Source organism: Anser cygnoides, chromosome 5 (assembly GCF_040182565.1).
Source record: "Anser cygnoides isolate HZ-2024a breed goose chromosome 5, Taihu_goose_T2T_genome, whole genome shotgun sequence".
NCBI lineage: Eukaryota > Metazoa > Chordata > Aves > Anseriformes > Anatidae > Anser > Anser cygnoides.
Genome location: NC_089877.1, coordinates 48,121,242 through 48,141,154, shown reverse-complemented (window position 1 = coordinate 48,141,154; position 19,913 = coordinate 48,121,242). Strand labels below are relative to the sequence as shown.

Sequence of the window (19,913 nt, the reverse complement as noted above, 5' to 3'; positions counted from 1 at the left end):
CAAGGATGCTAATGTATACTCAGGAAGGAAGCAAAAAATGTTAATTTCTAATTCTCCAAGGGACTCAGGAAATAGATAAAAATCAGTGGAATGGAAAAACAAAAACAAATTGCTAAGGAAAAGTTGTCTAAGGTCCAATCCTTTAATCAGCGCAGGATAGTCCAATGTTACCTACGTAGTCTGTTCTCTGCATGTACATGTGAAGAATGGTGCTACATTTTGATTACTGTTTTCTTAGATACAAAGATCAAGGTAGAGAAATTTTGCAGTGAAAGGATACAAAGAGTCCTGAGTATTAAAAGCAGAACTCAGGTACAGTTAACCTTCACACTCAAGTACCCAGCTCATTTCAGCGTGCATTGTATGATAGTGCTCTGTTCTGGTCAGACTGAGAACATGCAGTTTCCACAGTTCTGTCTAGCATGAATTGTGCTAACTTGTGCTACCAGTTAGCTGCTTGAAATATATCAACTGATGTTCCTGGCAAGCAAGCTAGCAGTCTGAAGATGTGTGTGAGAACTGTGGTATCTCAAAGCTTGTTTAAATCAGATTAATCAAAGCAATATTTTCTAGAAATATTTTTTCCCTATAAATACTTGTAAAGGCCAAGGCCCGTGTTGTGGCGATATGGCTGGCTTGAGACCGGTTATATTGCTGGTTTGAACCCAGGTCAGAATAATAGTAATTGAAATAAATTAATGGTCAGACTCCATAACGATGACTGTACTGAAAGTATTTAGATAGATGAACAGAGCTGCTGGTAGATTTCATCTGGCTTAAACCTGGTATTGTGAATTCACATCAGTGAAGATCAATATACCATAGAAAGACTATGTGGAGAGAACAGGTTTAAAGGAATAGACTTGACATGAGGGATTGTATCTTACAGACAACTAATTGGGGACTGATTTCTCAGTTGTTAGACTGGAATGAATAGGGAATGGAGGCAACTGAACTGTGCTTTTATCCTGTTGTATAGTATCTTTGATTTAGTAGCTTAGTATTTAGGGCAGTATTGGTGATAGGAGGACGGTTGGACTAGATGATCTTGTAGGTCCTTTCCAACCTTGTGTTTCTATGATTCTATGATCTTCCCTCATCTCAGGTGTATTTGTGCAGTCCCTGTAGGTGTTGAGTGTGTTTTCTAGATAAACCAAATATTTCATAAACCTGGAAGTATATATGGTACAGGTTCCCCTAGTCAAGTCCTCTTCTATTCCTGACAATCAGGCTATATAATTGCATTAATAAACAGATCAAACTTCATCCCAAAAATCATTAGGACTTGTCCCTAACATTCCAATGGGAAAGTTGTGCTAGAATCTCATAACAGAATTTACATAGGATTCACACACAGTGAGTGAATTGGGTAACAGAAGAGTAAAATCCCAAGCAGGCCCCTGAAGAATATATGCATTTTAAGGAGAGTTGGACACACTGGGTAGGGGTACAGCATCTCACAATATCTGATCTCACTCTAAAAAAAAAAAAAAAAGATTAAAAAAAAAAAAAAAGCCTGCCATATGTATTACTGGTGGAATCAAACCGGATTTAGACAATCATTAAACATTTGTTCTACCTATCACTGATTTTTGTTTCTTCCATTTGGTGCAATTCAGGCAATGCAATCCTCTCTGAAATTAGTGACAGATCATGTTTCTAGTTTCATATGTCTCACAAATTTCCATCTAGACATTTCAGAATGTAACATTGGGTTTATAGCAGCATATGAAGACTCTAGTTCTTATAATTGCTTGTCCTTCATCTTTCCCATACTCCTCTTGCTGTTTGTTACACACTTCTGTTTTCTGTGCTTAAATTAGTTCATAAACTCTTTGGACATGTATTTTTGTGCAGTGCCTAATACAAAGTGCATCCCTCATCCTGACTGAAACATCTGGATATTACAGCAATGATGTTTTTGTGGTTTAACCCGGCTAGCAGCTAAACACCACACAGCCGTTCGCTCACCCTCCCCCCTCCCTCTCTGGGATGGGGGAGAGAAACGGGAAAGTGAAGCCGGTGAGTTGAGATAAAGACAGTTTATTAAGACAGGAATATAATAATAACAATAATAATAATAATAGTGATAATGATAATAGTATTAATAATAATAATGTGTAAGAAAACAAGTGATGCACAATGCAATTGCTCACCACCCACTGACCGATGCCCAGCCTATCCCCGAGCAGCGGGCCCCCCCACCCCGGCCAGCCACCCCTATATATTGTTTAGCATGACGTCAGATGGTATGGAATACCCCTTTGGCCAGTTTGGGTCAGCTGTCCTGGGTCTGTCCCCTCCCAGCTCCTGCTGCACCCCTAGCCTGCTCGCTGGCAGGACAGAGCGAGAAGCCGAAAAGTCCTTGGCCTGGTGTAAACACTGCTCTGCAACAATTAAAACATCAGCATGTTATCAGCGCTCTTCTCATCCTAATCCAAAAGATAGCACCCTACCAGCTACTATGAGGGAAAATTAACTCTGTCCTAACTGGAACCAGGACCGTGTCTCTCTACAGTTTGGAACCCTAAAATCACGCATTTATTTTCATCCTTACATTTCGTGTGGGAATTAGTGGTCTGTGAGGAATTCAAGCTGTGGTTGACAGTCTGGAGTTCTTCAGGTTCTGACAGTGACTTACTGTTTAACCTTCAGTATGTCACCTACCCTTTCCTCCCTTTTTCCCTAAATGCAAAATAGGAATATTAATACTTGTCTAATGCACAAAGGTGTTGAGAAAAATAATTAACTTGTTTAGAGCTATCAAATATCTGCTGTTAAAAGAATGATATATGCATTGCAATCAAATGTTAAAGCAACGGGGAGGGAGCAAAACGGCCTGTCTTTATACACAGATCACATCATTTAAGAAGTAAGGTTATCTCTTCACTTTGCAACTAGAGGAAACTAGTATTACTTACACATCTTTACAGACACTGAAGACTCAATTGACTTTCCCATTAGAGGTATCTAGAGCCATTTGATACACCCCAGCTGCCACTCCAGAGGGGCACAAGTCTTCCATGGGTTTTGTGTCAACTTCCATGGGATTTCTCACTTCACCTGAGACACCTCAAGAGGCACTGGACACCTACATGTGAGGCAACTGAGCTGAGTCTCAAATGTCTTTATGCAGATGTCAGGGTTGGATCATCTCTTGATGACTGTTGGAAGAAATCTTCAGCTTTGACGACTCAATGTAAGTTAAACTGATGCTGTCCACAGAGTGTTACAAACTGCTGCAGTTTCTGCTTTTTCTGTCATTTAATGTCAAAGAGACCAATGCAAAAGGCAAACTTCATTATAAAGACATAGATGAGTGGAATGAAGGTGTTCATTTCTGTCCTTTCTTTTCAAGAAGTTATATAAAAAGGTGTGGTTTATACCATGAAGTGCAGATGTGGGCTGGGCTACTTAATATCATTCTGCACTGATAAATCATTTCTTAGTAGCTCAGTGTAAGAAGACTTTGCTTTGGAAAGCTATGATGTGTAAAAAAGGTAGTTCTGATCCCAGCAAATGAGGGCAGGGTACTGACCATGTGCTATTTGCATAACAAAATCATATTTGCTACTGTCCCCTCTGATGATCAGTACTCTACTGTGCCTAGTGTAAGCATGGGTTGCAGAACACCTTTAAGTAGTTGATTTTAAAGAGAGATTTGAAGGAGGATAGAAATTGGATAAACAGGAGGACACTCCTGGTATTGCACAGTGCAACAGTGCAAAATACAGTAAGGTAGGAAAAAAAATGAAGAGTTTGGAAGGCATATAAGAGAATGAAGAAATCTGTACTTTGCTAAAGCCTATGCAGAGTTTGCAGGTAAAGGCAGATGAATACTGTGGACTTTAACCTGCTAAGTAGTAGGAAGATTTGACTAAATCAGCAGGAGAGGAAGAAAGCAGAGCTATTAGTTTCATCAATTTTGTCTTTAGGTTGTCCTGGAAATAGAAAAAATAAGGATGTAGAAAAGTCAAATTAGTATTAAAAAAGGAGCAAAGTAAAAGATTGGACAGCAACTTTCTTATAGTAGTAACAGTAAGAAAATGCTCAACTCTAGTCAAGGTAAGAGAGATGAACAGTAGGGTGTTATTAAGATACCATCTATACTGTGAGGAAAAAGGGAATTAAAAGAACCGAAGGCAGTATGATGCTCTAAGTCTCAGACAGGGAGAGCAGTGGAGTTGTCGGCAGCTGGAGAAGTTAAGATGGAGTCATAATTCCAGTGGAGAATACCTATGCTGTTTTTACCACATATGTACAGTAGTAACCCATTAATAGGCTTTTGGACTGAAAAGTCTCTTGGGCAGCTCTTGAAAACTGATGCTACCTGACGAGTTAGTGTTTGATTTTGGGAGAAAGATATATGATATCAGTTGTAATTGGGTAGTTTTTGGTTTAGCTTTTGGCATTCGTACAGCATTCATATCTAGCTAGTACAGACTGTATCAGCTTCAGACAGAGCAGTGTATGTATATAGTGATACAATTTAAATCTTACTCCTTTGATTTAACCCAGAGCTAGGACTTTTACTCACTTCAGTGCATGCAACATGAAATTCTTCATTTTAAATGTACTAGAATTGTGTTGTCCCTATGAGTTAAAAGAGTACTTGGGATCACTGGGAGAGCAAGGGCCCTAGACATTATATTGCAAGTCAGGTAAGTGTGTGGGGTGAAGCAAGAAGGAAGTGATGAGGAAGTCAAGAAAAGAAAGGGGTAATATTACAGAATATTAGAGAGTACACTGTGATCGGTATACCTAACCTTTCTTTTGTAACGATCTCAGTATAATTGCAAAAAAAATAGGGTAAACAACATAATTTCTGAGAAGTGTTTTTTTTGTTTGTTTGTTGTTTTTTTTTTTTTAGAATTTGTGTGGAAAAAAAGTGACATTCAAGAAAAGATTAAATAGTAACTTTTGGAGACCACTTTATTGGAGTGCCTCTGGTTTTTGTTTTCTGTAAGAAACTGAAAACATCCTGGAACCTGGTCTTTCTCAGAGGCTGCTCAGCTGCTCATATTCTAGTTCCTGAGACATTGATTTGTCTATGCAGCTTGTATATAAAAATCACTATAACTATAATGGAAAATGTGCTCTAAGATGAACCCACTGACTTTCACAAATAACCTGCCATGCAGCTCTAACCGGTTAACCGAGGGAAATAAAGCAACAGGTGAGAATGGAACACATCATATACCCAACTCTTTTTGTTCCATGGTCCACTGCTATTCCCCCATCATATTTTCTGGGCTGCTTTTCACAGTTAAAATCAAACATCAATTTGGATCATTTAAACAAAATGATATTTCAAGAGAGTTATATGATTCTTTTACAGTGTTAATGAACCACAGAGTTTAGGGGATATTTCCTTGGCCTGGGAATGCTGAGACCAAGAATTCAGATTTCATCTTTAACTGCTAATAATATTCCCATGTTATTATGCAGATTATTGTTGACAAATGTTGTGAGCATTGTCCCACATACCTGTATTACTATGTGTTATTCAGATGTCCCAAAATAAAAGCATAGGAGTTCACTGGTAAGATTTTGAGCTTATGGTGCAAATTTCAGTTTGGATAAATCTTAGAGGTGAAATTGAAAGCCAGAATCTGGCTTTAAATGAAAGATCGAATCTGTTGTCAAAATATGTACAGATAATAGACAGTTTAACTACTAGGAGTTAACAAAAGTTAATATCCTATCCTAAAAAACATCTTATAAAGCAATGCAAGTTATTTTGGTACCACTATCCTACAGGATCATCACAGTGTTTAAAGCATCAGGCTATGAGTACCTAGATTTGTTGCAGCCATATGTTCATATCTCAGCAGGACTGACTCATCTTTTCTTCCTTAGGAGAGAGAAACAACAAGTTACTGAGTTTAATGGATAAGTATTTGGGATTTTGGCACTGTAAACTTGTACCACTGAGATTCTTAAGATTCAGCATGTTGTTAAAAGGTGCTTGGATTATTCTTCTCTTATCCAAGGCTGTAATATAAAGTACCAGCATGATTTGAAAATAGCAAATACATACTGACAGCTTGCCCAGGTTTTTTAGACTTTCAAATATCAGTGTTTCATTTTAAAGAAAAAAGGAAGTTGCTAGCTACTAAGGTGAAAAAACTCAGTGATGACAGAATGATAAAAGAAATGGTACTGCAGAAACTCCTAGCTGAGATGAAAGAAGCAGTTAACACATCTCAAAGACATTCCTCTAGGTTAACTCAGATCCATCACTGATTTCTTAGCGGTTAAGACTGCTGAGTTTGGATTGCACAATAAAGGGTCATGCAGAGAGGTCTTGGGTAGCAGCAATCATGACAGCCAAAAAAACAACACCAGAGCCACCTCTTTATGATGACAGAGCCACCATACTGATTTACCTTCTTGAGAAACAGAGGTCATTACTTCGTTGCAATGATATACTGATATGTAGACTTGAGACCTGGATTTCTCATCACCAGTGGATGTTATTTGTTGATTTGGTTTTCTAAAAATGGGCATCAGCTTCCATTTAAGTGGCAGTGAGGAAGCTGAGATGTTTACATAGGACAGCTACATATGCTAATTGACCTAAGGGAGACCTCTGTCCTTCTGGAGCAGCAGATTAAGGCCAAGTAGAATACCCTAGGACCTCTCACTTGGTACTAGATAGTATGTGTGGGCAACTGAATTATACCATCTGGGTGTGACTTAGTTTGAACATAAACCACCTAAATATAGGTAGGTATCTGAATGAAATAAAGTCGTGTTCTAAGTTTCTAAAGACCTGCTGTGTCAGAGAAAATACAGACAAATGGTCAGTGAGGCCTGGAGAACTTTCAGGAGATGTCTGGTTTAGGGTGAGCAGAATCATTCCCCAGATTGCACAGACCAATTTGGCCACATCTGTATTGACTCTAATGAGATGTATTCTCAGTCACAGCAAGTGAAAGAATTGACAAGTTGGTCATACTAATATTTAAACTTTAGCGCAAATGGCTTTGGGTACCTCCTTACTAGGAGGATTTAGAAGACACCACTCTCCTGGTGAATTCGTTCCCAGATTGCCAGGGCTTTTGGGTTACAAGGAGTTATACAGTCATCCTTAGTGCAGCTCTGCCAAAAGCTGTAAGTTGCTACTCTGAGCTTGGTATTATCAGTAGTGATTTCATCTGTTTTCACCAGCTCTGACTGCAGAATGAGTTCATATGCACCTGCCATACACCGTGCAGACATACTTTTGCCTAGATGAAGCTTCATTGTGGGCAAAGGTGACCAGGGTGCCACAGCTGTCTCTTATAAGTTTGATCTCTGAATGCACATAGCTGTGTGTTGGTGATGCAGTATGGCAACACTGTGAAGTGCTATGAGATGCTAGATGCTGGCAACAGCATATGAGCAGATGCCATTCTCATGTAGCTATGAAATTTTATCATAGTTCAAACTGCATCTGAGTTCCTACACTATTATCTGAACGGAAGTTGAGCATAAGACAAGAAAAGTATTGCATAATTTATTTGTTGTGCCAGTCTCCTTATTGTCTGAGATACCCTAAACTTTAGAATATATAGCAACCTTAAAGCCAGCTTTGTGCAGCCAGAATTGGGCTGGCATTGACCTGGAGCTCTGTGTGCCTGACTGGTGACACTGCTCATCTGTTCTGTTTGTGGTTTACTGCCGTGCTCAGCACAATGAGTCTGGTGTCTCTGTGACCTACTTCCTTTTGCTTACCTGAGCTCTCTGACTCTCACTTTCTAATAATTGTCCTGCATGCAGGCAGGACAGGTAAATCATTCTGACTGCGGCATCTTCACTGGAGCAACTTACACACCAAAGTGGAAAAGAAAAATGTGTACATTAGAAAGAATTATAGAGAAAATAAAAACGGCTATACCGAACAAGTGCATTTCAAACAGCAACTTTCTCTCACTTATGAAAAGTCTTTTCTGCACAGAGCCATTCTGTAATAGCTAGCTTATATGTATTCTTTTCCTGTTCCAGAATAGGTTTTCAAAGCACAGTAAAGCCTTCATTCATTTCAGCTAAGACTCTGTTACTGTGTGCAGGAACTTAAGACTGTCTAAACAGAATGGGTCCTCAGTATATGCAAATAGTGTATCTCCACTGAGCTAAGAAATAGCCCAACTGATGTGTTTCTTACAAGATTTCTGACCATTACCACATGGTGAAATATCCACTTTTATTGCTGTTGCTCAGAAAAACTGAGAAATCCTCACTTAATTGAAGTAGTAGATCATTACTAAGTTTTGCTTGAATTCACAGTATTTTTCTGTAAATTCAAATAATTTGCTAGACTGAGAGAAACACCAGTAGACCAATGCAGGAATTTTTACTTGTTTTTACAGAGGAGCATCAGTGTGAGCTCCTTAGGTATGGTCAGTAATGTGCTGATACACCCCTAAGGATGCACCAAGAAAACTCTGAAGGTGCTCACACTATTCTTGTTGTGCATGTATTTTTCTGGCCTTATTCATATGTGAAATGTCTAGGATCTGTTCCTTTTCCGTTAACCTAAGAGAGTTCTGCAGCAGATGTTGTACTGCCCTGGCTGGGTGATGTATTGGCATCTTACAGTTCCAGTTTATATGTGTTGCCACTAAAGTTCCCCTTCACGTGACTGCGAGGTGATCAAGAGATTCCTTCACGCTGCTGTGATGCTGTACCCCTGGCAGACAGCCACCATCAATCACATTTCAAATGCAGAGTAGATAGTTTCCTAGGAAGGACGGCATGAATTTTTGCTTTGTTGTTTGTCTCCCCCACTTGCTTCTCTTGCCAGAGGTTTCTATCTAAGAATGTTCTTCCCTTTGCACACAGGCTTTCTTATGCTAAACTGTTGCAAGACTAGGTTTCCTTCATTGGTTGGTCTGGCCTTAAGACCATTAGCTGAATTTCTTTGGTGAATCCTTGAGACAGGATATTTGAAAGATCCCAGTCCGGCTGCTCCAGCAGCAGGAGACCAGCTAAAACCCTGACCCTGCATTATCCTAAGCACTTTGAATGAGAAAACCTTGAAATCTTGTGGTGGGAGATCCTGACTCTTCCTAAATGTTACTGGAATTCTGGAGAGGAAAATCACAGAACTGTAGGGGTTGGAAGGGACCTCCAGAGATCATCGGGTCCAACCCCCCTGCCAAAGCAGGTTCCCTAGAGCAGGTTGCCCAGGTAGGCGTCCAGAGGGGCCTTGAATATCTCCAGAGAAGACTCCACAACCTCCCTGGGCAGCCTGTTCCAGTGCTCCATCACCCTCAAAATGCAGTTGACCCATTTCAGCCAATGGCATGTCGTAGTTCAATGTCATTGTTTTAAATTAGTCTTTAAAGGGAAGATTGTGGATAAGCAGCTTCAACCAGCCCCGTTCCTCTAAGGATGAAGCCTGCCAAGAACCAGCGAACAGCTGCTTATTCCTTGGTGTTTGTACTTGAGGCTTGTGACATCCTGACAAGAAAGCACATTTTCTAAATACTGCCTAATAAGGAAAAACAATGGTGTGCTCATCTCTTCTGAGAGGAACTCTTTTTCACAGTCATCACTATACCCAAAGATCTTGAGCCAAAAGCACGTGCTTCCGATTTGGCTCTTGACAGAGCAGAGATCTGCGTCAACTAGCTCCCGGGCTCCCAAGAAATACTGATCTAATGCTGGGGAAAGAGGTTTTAGCAATGATCTATTAATCTTATTTCAGAAAGGGGACTGTAAGAATTTTTCATGGTTTTCTCTGTATTTAATTTCTCTATAAATAGCTTCATAAACCTGCTGATTGCACTGCTGCCAGTGAGCGTGTTGGAACAAACACGGTCACCAATCTTGGAGCAGGAGGGGCTCCCTATTTGGGACTAGCCCCTGCCAATCACTTCTAACCTCCCCTCTGCTCTTCCTAAACCTCATGTAATGCTCTTCTACTCTATTTTCCAATACCTGAAGTACCTTGCCAGGGAGTTCACTGATGAGTCCCGTCACATGCGGGCATGTGCTTGGCCCCTCGCTCTGGGCTCAAGTGTCAGAGGCAATGGAGAGGGCAGATGAGTACAGAGCGCCGAGAAGAGGAGCTGAGCAGCAAGATGCAGGTATGCTGCCTCCCACGCTGCCAGCACGACTGGAGAGAAGTGAGGGACAAGAGCAGATGGATGGATTTGGAGGAGGGCAGGGTGGAAGGGAGGTCAGGAGAGAGAGAAAGCAAAGCAGGGGAAACAAAATTCGAACTGCTCTCCAGCAGTGTGCAATCTCACTCCAGCACAAGGCAAATCTCCCTCACGTATTCGTCTGGACTTGGCAGCTCTGTAAGTAGCGCTACAAATGGTGTCAGTAGCAGTGCATCTTCATGGCAATGCCAATAAGTGTTAGCTAGGAACCCCCTGAGGATTGCTGTCCTGAAGTCAAGCCAGAAAGAAAAAAAGGAAGACGCTTTCAGCTGTTCCTGGAGTTCACGCCCTGCACTGTACACCCACCCTTCCGACCAGTGAGCTGTCACGTATGCCTCAGAAAAGTGCAGTGCCTGGGAGAGGGGCGAGGGAGGGGAAAGTATCCCAGCATCCCATGACCGTGACTTTTGCTGAGATTTTTTTGATGTCAGTGCATAAGTTCTGGCTGATACTTGTGCAAGCCATGCTTGGGCTTCCTGTTATTTCCCTGCAATTTGCATAGCCTCAGTACGCAGGAGCGCTAGGGCTGTGTTTGCAATAGAGTAGGTCTTGGGCAGTCCATTTTAGGTTCGTGGGCAGGGTCTGACTGCAGTTCTGATGGCAGACAGGCTGGCTTAGAATCCGCCTGGAAGTTCTTGTAAATAATCACCAAGAGCAGCTTACTTAGGGGTATTGTATTTTTCTTTTATGGCCAACAAAAGAAAGGAGTTTCATTTGTGGTTATCTATTAATCTTGTAACAGACAGACCATCACTGAGTCATGTGTAGTGGAAAAGAACATGTCCCCTAAAAGAACTTGAAGACTTGCTAATCAAATAATTGTACCTACTTGATGCATATAAAACAAAGACCTTGTTTTAATCAACTTTTGAAATTAATCTTTAATTCATTTAATTCATTTGCTAAAAGCTGTGTCAGTGTTTACATGAGACAAACTGTGAATACATACAGTATCAGTTTTTCCCGGTGTCACAGGGATTTGTCTATTATTTGTAAAATGCTTTGAGATATTTATATAATCGTGAAAGATTATTAGAGACTTTTGGCATGACTGGTACAAAAAGGAATGCTGAGATGCATTTGACTATCTTACACAGAAGGGGAGGGAAAGAATTTCAACAGCATTTTTCCTGCTGTGAGTCAGGACTAGAATATTGAGATGAATTATTTTGATTTTATTTTATTATTATTTTTTAATATCCTTAACATTTTACTGGTTTGTTTACATGTCCTGGATGATGAATACAGCCTACAGCATTAGGCTGTTTTTCTTATTTACCCTTCACTGGTCGCTTTTCTTCTTGGGTCCCTACGGGTATGCAGGGCACGCTCAGACGCCTAAATGATTTCTGGCAGATGATTGAATGTGCAGTTAGAAACTTCCCAGTGAAGGAGATTTTGGTATCTCAGTAGGTGTTCCCGTGCTTAGTTATCCTTGTAGACGGGCTTTTCCCCTAGTATACAGTCCCCTACTTCCTTGAAACAGATTAATCAGTTATTTGTTGCCCTATTCTTAAAGGATCTAGGTAAGAATTTATCACTGTTTTTGTTGGGTCAGTGTCTTATTTTTGTTTGTGAACTACAGTTCACATTTTTGCACTTGGTCTAAACAGTATTTTCATTTACATTAAGATGATTTGGGGGATGATTAAGATGATCCGGGGAGACTTTATTGTGGCCTTCCAGTACTTGAAGGGAGCGTATAAACAGGCGGAGGAACGCCTGTTTACATGTGTTGATAGTGATAGGACAAGGGGGAATGGTTTTAAACTAAGACAGGGGAGATTTCGTTTAGAAATTAGGAGAGAGTTTTTCACTCAGAGGGTGGTGAGGCACTGGCACAGGTTGCCCAGAGATGTTGTGGATGCCCCATCCCTGGAGGCATTCAAGGCCAGGCTGGATGGGGCGCTGGGCAGCCTGCTGTAGTGGTTGGCATCCCTGCCCAGAGCAGGGGGGTTGAAACTAGGTGATCTCTGAGGTCCTTTTCAACCCACACCATTCTATGATACTTTGGAATATTGCAATGAAAATCTAAGTGGGATGTTGAAAAAATGCCTGATTATCATTTTGCATGGAAAAATGATGTTTGAATATGCAATGGATTTTGATTGACTGTTGTTCAAACCAAGATACAAGATTAATCAAAACTGGTTGAAGGAAGACACTGATATTTCTTGCATTCTTAAAACATGGAGAGGTGTTTACCTCTTGTAGTTTGCTAACTCATTCTTTCCTTTTATTTTCCTGTACTCTTAACACTCAATTACAATGAAGCATGCCGATATTTAGTCACCATTCAATATTTTGGTGATAAGTGGAGTAGAGAAAGGTGCTGACTACAGAAGCCTTTTCTCTGCCGTTCAAAGTTTGGTCCCCTTTTCTGAAGAAAGAAAAGTGTATCTTCATCTTCATTGGTTGCTAACTATATGTGGTTGTGAAAGTTAGTGTTGAAGACAAAAACGAAACAGGCTCCCCAGGGAAGTAGTCATGGCACCAAGCCTGTCGGAGTTTAAGAAGCATTTGGACTGTGCTCTTAGTCATATGATTTGAATTTTTGGGTAGACCTGTGCGTAGCCAGGAGTTGGACTTGATGATCCTTGGGGGTCCCTTCCAACTCGGGATATTCTGTGGTTCTGATATTCTAATGACATGAAGCTAAAGAATTCGAGCATAGATGTTCTCCCTCTTTTTTTTTTTTTTTTTGGATAGGTCTTAAGTAGACCTTTTTTGATAGGCCTATAAACAGAAGCACAGCACTAAGCTTGAAAAGCTACCTGACTTTCTGGGCTTAAACCTGTTTTCTGTGCAAATCTTAATGAAAATTGAATCAATCTGCAAGAAGGAGCCTAGAAATACTTCCGAACTCCTCACATGTAGGATCAATGAAAATGATTGTTGTCTAGCATCATGATTTTTCCAGAGTTATCTGAAAGAGAGAAGTATGTGGTAGTACTTGTTACTATTTGGAACAGATTCAACACAATGGCACTCCAGTTTTAAACACTGCTGTTGTTAGGGCCCCTGCTTTGAAGAGTTTATTCTCTATGAAATAAATAATTATAATATGTAATTATTAATCAGGACCTATACAAAAATGATTTAGTATTGGATTTGTTGACTTAGTGAGGTTCTTTTTTTTTTTTTTAAAAAAAAAACAACTTATTAAGGGCACTGAGATCTTCATCCTACAGACTTTTTCTTTTCCTAAGCAACCATTGTGTGGTTTTCTTTTCCCTGCTTTGAAAGGTCCATGTAAGCTGGGTGCTTGAACTGTCGTTCTTCTGTGCTTTAAAGAAATTACAATTAGAAGTAGGAGCACCTTTCAGAAATACAATAGGCATAAAAATGGTATTCAGACCCTCCTCTCTCACACTACGGTTTCTTGACTAAAATTAAATTAGCTTTTACATACTTACTTTCTATCTCTTTAGAAAGGCTGGGTTCAGAATAGCTAAAGTGAAATGATAGAATACCAGAAAGTCTTTCAACACCCTCACAAAATCTGTTGAAATCAACTAAAAGGGACATAGCAGAGCTCAGGGGAATAGTAATTGCATAGATTCTTTAATCTTTTACACATTTGTTAAACTAATCACAACTAAATTAATAAACAATACAGCTGGTCAAGTTTACATAGCACCCAATTTCTTGTCATTTAACATCTGCAAACAGATAGATTTTTTTTTTAATTGTCTGAGATATCACATTGTATTGCTACTTTTCCTAGACTAGTTAAGAGTGTACACAACTCCTGCCAGCATGAAATATTTAATGAATTTGACATTTAGCTTTATGTGAAAATGTGTGCTGCTAACAGCCATTTCCTTAAATGTGTATAGAAAATGAGTAAAATAAAATGCTTATTTGGGGGAAGGAAAAATGAGAATGAAAGGTGATAAAAAGTGAAAAAATCAAATCCACTCAATAAGACAAATGAATGTTTTTGTTCTGTATTGACCCAACTCCAGTAGTTAATGACAAAAAGGCATTGCCGTTGGAAGGCTGCTGGCTCTCTCTGTAGCTATCTCTTGCTCATCACTGTAGTTTAAGTTTTGATCTATGCATTGATATTCTTAGAGCATGATGGTAATGGACTGGTGACTTTTTCACCAAAATCCATATGCACACCATGACTGGGGGGACTTAGAGATAAAACTGCTGAGTGATACAGACGGAATGGTGTCCTTAGCTCTCTTGTCCCTTGTGCAAGCTGTCGTGGTGGGCTGACCTCGGCTGGCTGCCAGACACCTACCCAGCCACTCTCTCACTCCACCTACTCTTCAGGACATGAGGAGAAAATAAGATGGAAAAGCTCATGGGTCAAGATAAAGACAGGGACATCGCTTATGCATTACCGTGATAGACAAAGCAGACTTGACTTGTGGAAAATTAATTTAGTTTATTGTCAATTAAAATAGATTGGGTGGTGAGAAACAAAGGCAGAGGTTACAATGCCTTCCCACCTTTCTTTTTTCCTCTGCTCAGCTACCCTACTTCTTTCCCAACCGTCTTCTTCTTCCACACCCTGAGTGGTGCAGCAAGGATAGGGAATGTGGAGTTCCAGTGAGTTCATAACAGTTCCTCTGTGCCAGTCTTTCCTCCTCACACTTTTCCTTTGCTCCAGCGTGGGCCCTTCCTATGAGCTGCAGTCCTTTAGGATAAACCTGCTCCATCATGGGCTCTCCCTGGGCTACAGTTCTTCAGGAAAAATCCACCTCTTCTGGTGTGGGTTCCTCCACGAAATGAAACGTGGATATCTGCTCCAGCATCGTCTTCTCCATGAGGTAATACCTGCTCCACCATGGTCTCTTCCAAAACTTCTGTGAGCTGTAGGGGAGTATCTCCTACAGCATGTGGAGCACATCTTCCCCTCCTTCTTCTCTAATCTTGATGTCTGCAGGATAGTTTCTTACACTTTATTTTTTTTTCCCTCACTTCTCACTGTATATGCAGCACTTCGACCTTTCTTGAATAAACATTTACCGAGGCACCACCAGCTTCACTGATGGACTCAGCTGTGTGCTGTGGTGGGCCTGTTGTGGAGCTAGCTGGAACTGGCTGTGTTCAGCATGGGGCAGCTCCTGGCTTCCTCCCACAGAGACCACCCCTGTCCCCCACCCCTACCAGCGCCTTGCCACATAAACCCAATACACTGCCATGGAGATCACATAGCCTGGTTTGTGGTTTTAGTCGGGCAGCTTGCTGCACAGTGAAATGGAAGCAGTGATACTCTGGTAGTATGGATAGTAGAAACTGAAGAATGCTCCCACAAGATTTGTCCCTCGGATAAAACTGCTGTCAGATAGGTGTGACAGCATCTTTTAATGGTAGGTTCATTTTGATGACTTGCTGCATAGCTAAGTTTCACATCTGCCACTAAAGAAACTCCCCAGGAGTGGAGAAGACACTTAAATTTCTTCTGATCTCCAGTGCACCAGCATCACTGCTCTGTGAGGACTCTCTTGATTGTTGGGAAGATGTTACTACAGAAAGAGACACCTTAACTCAGACTTTAGTTTCAACCATGTTACAATTTTGGCTGTTTAATTTTTTTTATTTTTGTCTGAGCTATAGTTTTCTAAAGAACAACACAAGCCACATTATAAAACAGCGGTGTTTGTTTTCTTGTAAAAACTGCATTCCAAATCAATTAAGCAGTTGGGCTATTCCAACAGCTATTAATTAGTATGTCTCAGTTATAACTGATACAGCAGAATTTTGCAGATATTTTTGGAAACCTACCGAGAATCATGATTTCAGGCACTGGCTGGAATTAGATGACAAATGACACAAAAATTGCGGAAGCCTTTTTATATAAAATTTTCCCCAAAGCTGCTGCCAGGGGTGGCAAGGCAATGGTTAGACATGATTCCCTCTGGTACATATTACTGACATCTCTCTACCCACCAACAGAGAGAACTCAATATGAGAACTTTCCCTGTATTTTAGTAGTATTATACTGTATCAGGAAGGAAACACCGACTTTATGACTTACACAGTTTTATAACCTATTGTACTCCTCCTGCCTTCTCCCTACCCCACTCCGGGACAAGAGCAATCGGGAGCAATGAGTGCTACTTTATTTCTAACAGCACATTCAATCTCTCCGGTTTAATGTCAGTTGCCCTTTCTGCCTTTACCTGTCTCGCTTTCCATACTTAGTTGAATGCCTTGCCTCTGATGACTGCATTTGCAGCACACTGCTGAGATGTTGCTGAAGTCAGCAGCGCTAATACCGCATTAGAGAGCCCACTTCAGGGAAAACAATGTTAGATTTAACCAGTGGGGTACCGCTGCAGTGAAAAGCTATGTGCTTGGAGGCACTCTGTTCATTTTCCAAGCAAACAATATGTCAAGCTTTGCTTTCATGAGCAGTAAAATGTGATAGTAATTCTCACTTCAATGGCAGCATTCAGCAAAATGCTGTACAAACAGGAGGAGGAAACTCCCCTTGTGTGGCAGGCTCGACATGATTCTTTCACTGCTCAAGCCTTGCGGTTGAGATCCTTGGGGATGTGCAAAGGAACTAGGGCCAAACCGGCTTCAAATATGTTGACAGAGAGCAGTTTTCTTGTGACTGTATGGATGCAGTGGTCCCCAGACAGCAGTGCTTATTACTATGCCCCAGTCCAGAACAACAGCCACAGGGGTACTAATGTTCTGCCCCGTATGTAATCGTAGCCTGCAGGCAGGATTTTGTCTCCTATTCCTTGATCACAGCTGGAATGTCACCTGTTAATTAGCCTGCATCATGCAAAGATGCCGCACAGACACAAAGGCAGACACGATCATTGTCTACTGGGATTTTTGCTCTAAAAGCCAGATTTTCTAAACTAAGATTCAGATTTTCTAGTTCCCTGTGTGTAAAAATCTACACGTGTTGGTTGAATGGATGCTCTCTACTTTACAAAACCTGTTAAAAAACACAGCAGACAGAGATGAAGAAGGGAAGACGAGGGGCTGAAACAGCAAGCGAAGCAGGTGGCCTGGAAACGATTAGCCATGTCCTCATAATGCAAAATTTTAATGGCTTAATGATTTTTTTCTTACACATAGTCAGAAACTTCTACATTTCATTACTTCTGCTACTCATGCATATAACAACCACCCATTTCCCGTCTGACACACAAATTCCCATTATCCATAGACCCTCCTGCATTTTCTGTTTGCAACACATTCATGAGATGTGCGTATGGATGATAGCTTAATACACCGATTGCCTTAGCTCTTCCTCTAGCACACCTCTTACCCTTGCTCTTGCTTTCAAGCACAGCCCTGCTATCTTAACCCAATCAGCCAGTAGCTGAAATCACTCTGGGGAGACCGTGGGGAGGTTATCAGATTGGAAACTGATGCTTAGACACCCCTTTCCCCAGGAACTTCTGTTTGGAGACGAGCCAGAGCCTTAGAGCACAAGATCATGAGACATCCGCTGGTGGGCTGTGCTTTTTCTTGCCTCTCCACACAGGTTCATCAGGAAGTTTTTGATGTTAACTTCAGCCTGTGGCCATTTCAGAAGAGGGGTGGGGGGAACCCAAACATCCAGAATACTCTGGCCAGTGGAAACAAAATAAATGAGGCTCCTGCTAGGACACTACAATAAATATGTCCAGCAGAGTCCCTTCATCCCCCAGTCCTTTACGATCCATTTTAGAAAAGGTAGCTCCTCCTATTTTTAGTGACTGATTCATGGGAACAGAACTGCCCTTGGCTAGCACCTCACAGACGTTTCCGAGCCTTGGTGTTCCAGGTCTCTGTTCTGCAACTTCATACACTTAGCAAAATATCATATTTCTACATTACTTCAGGAGGGAATGCTGGCTTACTGAGTAGTGCTAAAGGAAGGATGTACATGTGCTGATAACCTGGTGTAGGAGCTTGTGAACTTTGTAGGGAGGATGATTTGCTCATGAATTTTCTCTGAAGCCAGGCTGCATTATCAGATTCCTTTGTAATTGACTAAACTTCCAGTTTTAAGACAAAGATAAGGAAGACACCATGGGAATTTTATTTTGCTTAACTATGTAAATGTTGTTTGAAGAAACCTTAAGATGCACATCAAAAAATGTTTTTATTTGAGCTGAAAGTATGTTGTTCTCTTCTTCCTTGGATGGACCCACTAAAAAGGGAAATGAAATGTCCAGTAGTACATCTCAGAAATGTTAGCTGCCTGCAGAGAAGTATTGTGAGATACGGGTCTGCTTTTAGTTCACTGAGTGCACCTCCCGGTCTGCTGGAAACGTGCAGGCTTTCTACTCATTTCATTTTGGATCAACTCATGTAGTAAACTCAAAGCCAGCTGCTGGGTTTATGAATGCCTAAGTACATATGGCCTCAATCTAATTCTGTTCTGCATCCTGTGAAGGCAACATTTGCATCAGATGTGTCAAAAATACTCCATTATACTATCATAAAAGTATACATACATTCCTGTGTGCTCATGCAACACAGGAACATGGAAGAAAACAAAAGCACTAAGACACTCCATTGAACCTGACTTACATTTTTTCACAGATATAAATTGTGACAAGAACACCACAGAAGAGGGTCTGTATGTTATAAAAAATCATGTTTTGTTTAAAGCACTTGAGAAACTCCTTTATAACCAGGTTTCATCAGTATCTAGTATGTTCTTGGTATATTGGATAGAGTAGTTGCCTGTATATATATGGGTCAGTGTGGCAAAGTCGCATGTACATTTTCATGCTCAGAAGCCAGCTGGACATCCTCTCAGCAGCTTGGTTTCTATTTGAAGCTGTCCCTTTGAGGCAGCTGTCCTTTGAATCTCTCTGTCTGGAGATGTTCCCTTTAAATTAGAACTATTTTTGCGGACTCGTAACAGGTTATCTATCTCACTTTGCTGCTGCATAGCAGGGCCAGCTACTTCTAACTATTTCTGACAGACGTTTGTCTAACCTTTTCTTAGAAACATCAGTCTCCTTATTCAATGTATTCCAGAGCTTTAAAACCATTATTTAGAGACCTCCTTGGCAATGCCCAACCTCAAACTCTCTTACATCAGTATGAGCAACATTTGAATGTTGGTTACATTAGAAATGACTTTAAATCATAAATGCAATTGTTCAGATATCATGAGGAAAGTTCTTAAATTCACACCATAACTTATAAAGAAATACATCTTGAGTCCTTTTCCTCCATCAATTTCTGATTATTGCTTACAAGTACTTCTACTCAACTGTGCTAAGAAAGCTGGGATTTGCATGGCATTTTCTTGCCAAGGTTGTGGTTTGAAGAAAACATCAGATTAGCAGTGTCCTCTGATAAATTGTGCGAATTGACAGCTCAGGAAATAGAAAAACCTTTCTTGATCAATGAGTCATTTCCTAATAGGCTAGAACAGGATTTATCTCTGTAAAATATGCAGAATATACCCTAGGGAATAATTTTTTTTTCTTTTCTAGACATGACGTGTCCTGGTGGTATCATGTTTCTGTTTGTGCAATGAGAAGAAAATCTACTAATTCACGCAATCAGGTTCTTGAAAGTTTAATTCTCAGCCACATAGAAATGACTGAAGTGAAATGTACATGCAGTAACAAAGGGCAATTTCTAACTCGTAATTATGTCTTATGGAGCATTGTTTTAATAGCAACAATGTTTTACACTACAGAGTTTTGTTTTGCCACAGTTTTATTGATGGTCAGTGAGTGAGAGCTTTGATTCCTTAATTCTCTTCAGTATTAGCAGAAATCTCAGTTATTTAAACCCCTCACGTTACCAATGGGAAGCCTGGCTGTGCTG

General features: G+C 40.6%; 1 protein-coding gene across 4 annotated transcripts in view; it reads left to right on the top strand.

Moving 5' to 3' along the window:
• The window catches only part of KCNK10 (potassium two pore domain channel subfamily K member 10), a 69,635-nt gene that overhangs the window by 2,602 nt on the left and 47,120 nt on the right, over positions 1 to 19,913 (top strand). For 2 of the 4 annotated variants that reach the window (XM_048070369.2, XM_066998233.1), the window contains exon 3: positions 3,137 to 3,199. The exons of the other annotated variants lie outside the window; for them this stretch is intronic. In XM_048070369.2, the coding sequence (XP_047926326.1) occupies positions 3,137 to 3,199 (63 nt within the window). The remainder of the gene's footprint in view (positions 1 to 3,136; positions 3,200 to 19,913) is intronic. 4 annotated transcript variants of the gene reach the window in all.